The sequence below is a fragment of the Haliaeetus leucocephalus genome, unplaced genomic scaffold, assembly GCF_000737465.1.
Source record: "Haliaeetus leucocephalus isolate CR32 unplaced genomic scaffold, Haliaeetus_leucocephalus-4.0 Scaffold110, whole genome shotgun sequence".
Classification (NCBI taxonomy): Eukaryota; Metazoa; Chordata; class Aves; order Accipitriformes; family Accipitridae; genus Haliaeetus; species Haliaeetus leucocephalus.
In genome coordinates, this window is record NW_010972546.1 from 970,834 (window position 1) to 980,249 (window position 9,416).

Here is a 9,416-nt window from a genome sequence, read left to right on the forward strand (position 1 = left end):
GCTGGGGGACCGCGGGGAGTCAGGGGCAGGATACAGCCCCAGCTGAGGGCACGTTGCCTGCATGAGGCTGCGCCCAGGCAAAGGCCAAGCGTGGGCGAGGGCACGCGTGGGCACAGGAGCAGGTCCGTGGGCACAGCTGGCCTCACAGCTGCGCCATTTGGAGCCGCACACTCATGAATATGCATGAATATGCATGAGGGGGGGCAGCCAATGGCAGCGGCGCTCCGGCGCACCAGCAGCTGCCAGCCTTCGCAATGAACTTCTCCTGACATTTCGGATGCGCCTCGACGGGTTTCCAACCCTCCTCCCTCCCCCTCCCCAGTGTGTCTTGGCCCCCGTGTGGGGCCGAGACCCCCTCCACAGCTGGGCCCAGCACCACAAAACCCGCTTCAGGGCCAAGGTGGGACCTGTCAGCCCTGCCTGTCCTCTGCCAGCACCCTGGGGCTCACCCCAGCATCCCATGCTGGCCCCAGGGACCTCTCTGCTGTGCAGGGCAGAGTCAGCCCGGATGGTTTCAGCAGCTCCAGCCCCGTGGTGAGAGGTGCAATAACCCCCTCTTTTCCCTAAAGCCATCTATCTGCAATTAGCTCGGCCTCAGCTCAGCTCCCTCCACCCACGCAGCGAGGACAGACATTGCCAGCAACCAGTAAGTCTCTTCTACTTCATTTTTATTTCAAGTCAGAGCACGTCGGCTCTGCCTTCACCAGTGCTGAAGGGTGGGAGGAAAAGGTGCAGGAGAGCACAGGGAGAGGCATCAAGAGTAGCCAGAGCCCAAGCACTGCCGGACACCGACTCCAAGGCAGCTACATGCTCCTTTTTTCTGAGCAAACTAGATCCTGGCTGCAAGACCCCCATTGCCTCCTGTGCATGGCAATTGGTGTGCGAGGAAGGAGCCCATCTCAAAGGGGCACCCCCTCAAAAGGGCAGGGGAGACAAACTGCCCCCCCCTCCACCTCCCCACCAACTCATTCCCCTGCCCCATGCTCCCAGGGGGAAGCTCATCTCTGTCCCAGCTGCAGGCAACCTGCGGAGCGAGCTGTGCCAGAAGGCCCCAGGTGTGGATACGGTATCTGCACCCCACATGTGAGCTCCGGCTCCACACAGCTGAGACCACACTCCCCAGGAGCTGCACAGCGCGGCTGTTATCGGGGAAATGCAGCCTCCCCTGCCTGCAACGCGGAGGGGAACATGAGACAAAACTGAAGAGACTCGCTGAGCAGTGGCCAGCCCCTGCTCCCAGCGTGCGGCTCCACCAAGGAAAGCCTTCCTCCATCATGCTGGACCTGAGCCAGAGTATCCCACCCCACCCAGGGCCAGGGACATGCCAAAACCACAGAGCCTCGCTGGCACTGCCACCTAACTAAGCCCTGCTACTGCTCCAGTCAGAGAGCAAAGGCCATGGGAACAACAAACACAGGTTTCACTAACCACTAGATCCGTTCTCCAAAGAGAAGAGCGATACAAACACACTGCCTGGGACATCAGAGACAGTCGAGAGTCAGCAGGGAGAGAGCACATGAGCCCCGGACACCGCAGAGCCCGGGACAAGGCCATGTTCCCAGTACAGCCCCAGTCCCACCAGCCTGGACATCCCTCCAGCTCAGCAGCGGTCCCTCTTCCACCAAGGGCTGCAGGTCCCAGGGAAGGCAGGCGAGGTCGCTAGAGCCGTTTACTGCATCTCACGCCGTCCACCCAAGGGCTCAGCTGGTTCATCCGGACTGTCCGAGTGGGTATCATCCATGCCGAAGTCGCTCCAGTATGGGAAGGTCTCTAGGCAGCTTGGACCCTGCAGGCTTCCCAGGCCGGCACAGCTGGAAAGAGAGAACAGGTCAGAGCAGAGAAGGGATCTGGGGAAGATGCAGGGCCCGAGTTGCCCACATGGCTCCAAGTCAACCACTGCCTCCTTGACGCAACCGCTTCTGCACAGCAGAGGCTGCTTCCCCTCTGCACGGCCCCACCACAGCCCTCAGCTTCCAGCCAGCTCAGCCACAGAAGCAGCCACTCACCGTCGCATGCAAGCCCAGAGCAGGAAAGGGGGGGAGACTGTCACCGGTGAGAGGCAGATGGGGCTGGCAGCTGAGATGCAGGAAGCCACGCTGCCTGGGTACCTACCCATTAGCCTGGGCTGCTGCGCTCCCTCAAACCCCTTCCTTAAACCAGAAGGGCTCTATTTAAAAACAGGTCTCTCGCTGGAGTCCAGACACCTCTTTCTTCCTGCTATTTGAAAACCAAGATGAAGAAACATGGGCACTGGGTGGTGCAGAAGGCCAGACACAGCCTCCTGCTTAGGTAAATACCTCATCTGAGGGGCAGGGGGACCCCAAGCGTCTCTGCCAGACACACCAGGCTACCAGCAAGCACAGCCAGGGACCCCGTGCCTGCCACAGGACTCAAACACACAGGCGTTGTCTGGGCTTGTTCATCTTCTTGCAGGGAGCTGCAGCAGTGGTAGATTGAGGATGCCCTCCTCTCCCACCAGGTCAGCTGCCTCCCCAGGTGCAGAAAACCTCCAAATGGCTGCAGAAGGGGCAGCCACCCCACAGGGAGATGCCCGATTAATTCCCCAGCTCGCAGCAAGAACTCTGAAGCTCTGATGGGCACGAGGAACTGCAGAACCCACTCACGCTGCGAGGACGAAGGCAAGATGCGCAGAAAGCCTGAGCTTTGAAAGCTTCCAAAGGCTCCTCACTCCCCAGAGATTAAGGGAGGAAAGCAGCTGAAGACCTTTGTAAATCTCAGCTTAAGTTGTTCTGAGAGACTCGAGCTCTTTTCGGCTAAGTCTTGGCCAGGACAGGTCACCCTCCCGGGCAGCCTGGAGGGCAGTACAGGAGACTCCTGGTGACAGCCCAAGATGTCCAGCTCCTATCGCCTGACCCCCAGGAATCCTGCCCATTCAGCGTGCAGGGCTGGGGAACACGTGCTCAACTTCATTCCCTCAAACGACTGTAGTAAGGATGGGACAGGGAAATTCAAAAACATTCAGGGGTCTCTAGAAAGCCTGGCAGCTCCTCTTATTTCACAGCAGAGGCTGTTCCCTACTGGTGAAAGTCCCTTGCACAAGCACCAACCATTTCAAATCAGGCTGTAGTCAGACACACAGCTGCAAGCACTGACAAGGGGAGGTGGAGACAGCAAGTCACCAGCTGCCTCCCAGCACTGCCAGTAGCCAGGCCTGCTCCAGCCAGCACAGAGCAGGTCCAGGCACAGCAAGGGAGCTGGGGGCTGCCCCGCTGGTGGCACCCCTGGGCCTGTCCTTCCCTGCCTGCATTACCTGCCATGCAGGTCCCCTCCCGGCAGCAGCGCGGGGCGGCTCTCTTCCTCCTGCACCCAGCCGCAGTTGGACATGGCATAGTGCAGGATGGCTTCTGTCACTGTCTGCGAGCCCTGGCCTTGTACGCACGCCTCTATCTCGGGTACCGAGAGCTGGCTCTGCAGGAAAAGGTGCAGCCGGCTGTCGGAGAGGAGGACCACGTTCTGCACAACCCTGTGCACAAAGAGAGGAGGGTGAGTGAGACAGGCGGCCAGGAGCACAGAGGACACTGAGCCCTGCCCCACAGCACCAGGGTGACCGTCGGCAGCTCTACTGCCACCTCACAGCCAGCATCTTCTAAGCAAGACTGGAGCAGTGTGTCCTCTCCCTCCATCCAGCCCTCACAAATGCTCTACTCACTTCTCCAGGAACTGCTGCAGCCCCTGTCTCCGCTTCTCGATGAACTCATCCGTGCTGCCCACGAAGAAGGTTGATTTCCCGGGCAGCTCTGGGACAGGCCTGCAGGCACAGAGCAGAGAGGCGGCAGTTCAGGGTCGGATCACCCCAGCACCAGAGCAAGGAGACACGGGGGCACCGTGGCAGGAGCAGCCAGGACCCTGCTTTGTGCAGGGCTGGATCCTAGGAGCTCAGGTATCCCAAGTTTGTGTCTGGGGTTTCTATCCACATCTGTTCAGAGTTCATGTGTGTCCCCCAGGGCAATGGGAAAGTGTCTGGCTGCAGGAGGGGTAAGGGAGGGAGAACAAGGCATGCTTACACCAAGCCAGCATTCTTCTGGAGCTGCCTCCTCAGCCACACGAATTCACGGTACCGGCGCCGCACACATGAGGTCTTGGCAGTAAAGGCCTTGCTGTTGGTCTGCAAAAAAACCCCACCATGGAAATAATCCGCATGATTGAGGGACAGCAAGGCAGAGGAGGGCAGGATCTCACCTGCACAGACCTCTGAGCTCTGTGACTAAAGGATCCCCTCAAAGCTTTGTGGAGCTGAAAGTGCCTGGAAAACCTGAGCAGGCTCCAGGGGAGAAGGTGGGTCTCAGACCCACACGAAGACAGCACAGAAGGAGGGATGGGCTGCTGAAGGTTCCCCCCTTCATGGCTCCTTCCATCCCCACTCAGCACAGCCAGACATGGTCAGACAACTCCACTCATGAGCCTCACGTATGGCACAATGGAGCTCTGCAGCTCACCCCTCTCCCCCAGCCGCAACTCACATGGAGGAAGATTTTATAATCCACATAAGAGTTCCAGGAGCCTTCGTTCTGCACTCGGGGGTCCTGAACACGCACCGTGGTCAGCTCCTATGGCAGAAACACTGCCTAAGTGCCAGCATCACCCCCTTCGCAGGGCTCAGAGGAGCTGCCGGGGACAGGTGCCAATGACCACACTGGCTTGTCCGGCCATCCTGCCCCAGGGGCAGCACAGACACCTCCAGCCTCTCCCATCCCTGTCACCAGTTGCCCCTCAGCTCCACCCCATGGACCCTGCCCAGCGTTCAGCACCTCTCACCCCTCGACACAGCACTCAGCCAAGACCACCAGCTCCAGCGCTGCCAAACCCCACCCAGGAACAGACAAAACCCATGTCAAAAAGGGTCTTACTTCCTCTCTGTTCTCCAACATCCTAGAGCCAGAGCCCAGCAGGAAACATCTGTACAGAGAAAAAAGGATTTAGTAAGACAAGATCAACACATCAGGGTCTCCCATGCACTCTGCATCCCCCCAGGCACCTCACACCTCTGTCCCATCCAGCAGGCACCTCTTCAGCCCCCACATCTGCATTCAGCTGCCCTCCCTGATCCTCTCCCCTCAGCCACAACGAAATAAAGTGGATGCATTCAAATCCAGCAGTCCGCAGGGGAGAGAGCATCCAGCATGGATCTCCCATACGCTCCTGAGGCAACGTGGCCTGTTAGGCTCCCGCTGGGGTGTGCTGGAGACTGCACTGCGACCAGAGCCAGAGCCTGCAGCACCTCTTTCCTCCACAACTCCTCTTCAGGTCACCCCTACCCACAGGGAGGCACTGGGATCCTGCAGCCTTCTGGAACAGCACTCAGAAATCCCTGGATCACAGAGGTGAGCAGGGATCCCAGCTCAGACAGGCTGTAAGCACCTGAGGACGGGACAGGGCAGCCAGCCGCTCCTGCTAAGCTGCCTGCCCTCCTCTCCCACAGCACATCCCTGCTCCCAGGCAGATAACTGGGTCTCTGGGAGAGCCGGACACAGCTCCCGGAGAGCTTTTCCCCCACCGTAACTCCTGTTAGCCAGGAACAGCCTCCTCGTTGCACAGCACCAAGACCCCGGGACACCAGTTTGCTCCTGCAGAGCCAGAACTGGCAATGCAGGAGGGAGACAGGGTGGAAGAGCCCAGCCCGCTCCCTGCATGGGCAGGTTTGCACTGAAATGCCAGGGGAGCCGGTTTGGCTGGGGAGGAGAAAACCCTGCTTTTATCAGAGTTTCCTTCTCCTACAGGCCTCCCTCTCCCCTCACTGCCTGCCCAGCATGAGCTTGGCTGGGCCATCCAAGCAGGTAAAGCAGCCAGCCCACACCAGGACCCTGCTGCCCCTCACCAGAGGAACCTGCTTTTCTCCTGCATAGATCAGACCCATTCCTCAGCTGCCACCTCAGTAAGTCTCTCATTAGCACCAGACAGAGATATGATGTTTCTCTCCAGCTCTTTCCCAAGTCACCTGAATAAGCAGCAAACTTGGTACCAGATTTCCCCACCTGGCTAGGTTTTGTATCCGCATTGTGACCGCTCTCCCTTGTGCCCCTCCCCAACCTCCCTTTCCCCTTCTCCCAGTGGGAGCTGGGAGGTCAACGAGCATTGATGAGGCCCTCGGGGAGCCACAGAGGTGCCTGGTGCCCCCTGTGCTGCCCAGTTTTCCCAGCTCAGCTGCGCCACGAGCTGCCCGCACGCTCCCATCACACCAGCCGCTTCCTCCGCCACATCCCTCCGGCGCTCCCAGGTCCTGCTGGACCGTGTCAGCTAATTTGCTCCACCATTACGTGCTCCTGCAGTAATTCCTGTTCTACAACAACACCATGAACACAGTGCCAGGGCTTGGGGGGAAGGGGACAGCGAGATAACCCCACCACCATGCAATAAATGCACAGTCCAGACAGCGAAACCCCTCTGAGACAGAGTTCATTCCCCACCCTGCAGACGCACTGTGTGCACACAGACCAGGAATACTCATCAGGGGGAGCTGGAAGACCAAGCATGTCCCGTGTCCTGGTTTCACCTCCTCTGCGGGATTGCTTGCAAGAGGTTTTGGAGGCCCTGGGATGAACCGGCAGCGCAGAACTTTGCCTGTCACAGCCCAGGCTCCCAAGGGACACAGCTGCCTGATGGCAGAGGCGACGCAACCCTTCACCTGTTCCCCATTCCTGGAGTCTTGCCTTTTAGGCCATGAGAGCTGCCAAGTGTCAGGCAGCACTGGAAACCCAGCCTTTATTTATACGCTCAGATGTGAGGCAAAGCTCTTCTGAAGACGAAGCTAATTTTAGCTGGGACAAGGGGAGGGGTTGAGCCACAAACCACATTTTAAAAATCTGGCTCCACCGGTTTGCAGGTACTTTCTGCAAGACTTCAGCCATCCGATTCCACCCGCAGAGCACAGAATGCATTAATAAGAGCAGAGAAGAGTTTCAGGATAGACAGCAAGAGACCCAGGCCCGCTCCAAGATGTCTCTGAGTAACTGAACTCCCGCTGGAGTTGGGTCAGACTGCTGCTGTTTCCAATTTGAGCTGTAAGGGGGAGGGCGAGGGGAACCTACCAAAAAAAAACCCCACGCTTCAGCACACATGATTCTTCCCCTGGGAGAGGAAGGGAGTGAAGGAGCCAAATGTGACATGAGTCACTTTGCTCAGCACAGTAATGGGGGAGCTCCGATCCTCCCCCGTGCTGGGGGCTCCCAGCCAGAACCAGTTCAGCAGCAGAACTTGACCATTATGTTCCCCAGCCTCCCCAAGGGACGCTGCCGTCGTCCCATTGCTTTTAGAGCTCTTGGCTCTGCGTAACAGCCCTGCCTAGATTAAAAATGCAGGAGGGAGAAAAGAGAGACTCAGAAATTGCCTAATGGAACAGCAGAGGGTTGCCAGGAAAAAGAATTTAATTTCCTAGCTACTGAAAGGGTGCTCCAAAGAGCGGAGAGAGCTAGGCCGGGGTGGGGGCAGAGATGGCTCTCTGCAGTCAGCAAGGAGGTGGACAGGCTGCGGGGAAAACTGAGATCAGAGTCTGAGCACTCACATCTTTATACTTTGATCCAGAGTTGTACCAAGAAACACATAATCTTATTTACGCTTTATTGGAAGTTAATTGACCTTAACTTGATAAATCAACTTAAACCCAATGGAGAAGGCAGCTCTGAGTTAGCTTTAAACAGTTACACCAAATCCTCTTTTAGGGCTTTTGCTTAAAGCCTCAGTTTAAGGGGCCCTGGGATATGTGGTTTGGGTTTGGTTTAATCTTCCTACAATTTGCATTTCAGTGTTTCCAGGGCTCACGCTTTCAATGTCTTCTAGCTAGAAGGACACAAGAGGTGGCAGCCACACAGAAACACCCCACACCCATGCTCCTGGAGCCTCACGACTTTCACCTGCCCAGGCTAGGGCAGCCTGGGTACTTAACGAGCCACAGACGTGGTCCAACTCCAGGTGGATTGCCACCCCCAGCCCTGTACTCACCCTGCTGACAGAGAAAGTGTTTGTTTTTCTCTCTCGCTTGCTATCTTTTTTCTTCCTTGCTGACTCAAACACTTCCTTAATAGCAGCCTGTAACCCTCCATAACAGCAGGACCTGCATCAAATACTCTTTCCTAAGTAGTACACACCGGTGATAGTTTAGTCCAGCTTGGAGCTCCCTCCCCCAGCTCCATTCCCTCTGCAGCTCCAGGCTGGCCAAGGCTTCACATCCATCTGCTCAAGCCCAGCACTGCTCCAGGCAACATCCAGCCACACAAGAGTCTCTCGCGTTTTGAAGAAAGCCTCACAGAGGAGCTCCACAGCAGGAAAAAAGGGAACGAGTCCCATTTGTTTCTGCTTTTGCTTGTCACACTTGGACAGAGCTGTCCACAACCAACACCAGAGCAGGTTCTCTGAGGTTCTTTTCCCACACGGGAAGGAAAGGGCTCCCCATCCCAAATCAGGACACCCCCCCTTAGTCCACCATTGCCCACTGGAAGGGGATGTCCCCAACCAGCCCAGCGTCACAGCATTTCAACACAAGGCACGGACACTGAAAGGGGATGTCCCCAGCCAGCCCAACACCACAGCATTTCAACACAAGGCACGGACACTGGAAGGGGATGTCCCCAACCAGCCCAGCGTCACAGCATTTCAACACAAGGCACGGACACTGAAAGGGGATGTCCCCAGCCAGCCCAACACCACAGCATTTCAACACAAACCCCAGATGCTTGACCACTCTAATATCAGCCCAGCCCAACCACCCCCCTCTGTGAGAACGGGGCTGGGGCTGGGCCCCGGCACCGCTCTACCCGCTCCACAGCTCCGGCCCGGTCCCGCAGCAGCCGGCCACGGTTCTCGGGGCTCGATACCACTGTAAGGAGGCTGATTTGGTCAACCGCCGCCTCGGCCCAACCCCGCCGGGAAAGGCCGCAGCAGGGGGCGAGGCCCAGCCCCGCCGCCCCAGCACCGGCCAGACCCGGGCCCTGCTCCACCGCCCCGAGCGGGCCAAGGATCCCCCGGTAAGGACCGGAGGCTGTCTGCCGCGGGGCCCAGCGGACCCCCAAGCCCACCGCCGTCGGTAGACCCTCACCCCGGGCCTACCCCTCCCTCAGAACCCCCCTCACCTCCTCCAGCAGGCCGCGGCCCCTTTAAGCGGCGCGGCGGCGCGGCGGCCTTATAGCGAGGGCGGTGCTTTCTTCTCCCCCCCCTCCTTTCCCTTCCGGCGCGGGGCATGCTGGGAGTTGTAGTCCACCCCCTCAGGCGGCGGGGTGCGGCCTGCGGCCTTCAGCAACGGGCGGCCTCCCCGAGGGGCCCGGGCCACGCCACGCCGCGCTGCGATCCCCACCGAAGCGGCGAGCTTAAACCTAACGGGGAAAAAAAAAAAAAGCTTCTCCCGGGTGGGCGGCAGAGGAGCCGGGGGACTACAGCTCCCACTGTACCCCGCGGCGGCGGCGGGC

The 9,416-nt window shown here is 58.5% G+C and overlaps 1 protein-coding gene across 1 annotated transcript; it reads right to left on the reverse strand.

Annotated features, from left to right (window-relative positions):
* Nucleotides 1-677: 677 nt before the first annotated feature.
* SNX11 (sorting nexin 11) lies at nt 678-9,118 on the reverse strand. Its single transcript, XM_010585510.1, has 7 exons — nt 9,084-9,118; nt 4,869-4,917; nt 4,482-4,568; nt 4,026-4,126; nt 3,671-3,769; nt 3,272-3,484; nt 678-1,811 (listed from the first exon to the last, which is right to left on the reverse strand). The coding sequence occupies exons 2-7, from the start codon at nt 4,887-4,889 to the stop codon at nt 1,670-1,672; spliced, it is 663 nt and encodes a 220-aa protein (XP_010583812.1). The 5' UTR covers nt 4,890-4,917; nt 9,084-9,118; the 3' UTR covers nt 678-1,669.
* Nucleotides 9,119-9,416: the final 298 nt, after the last annotated feature.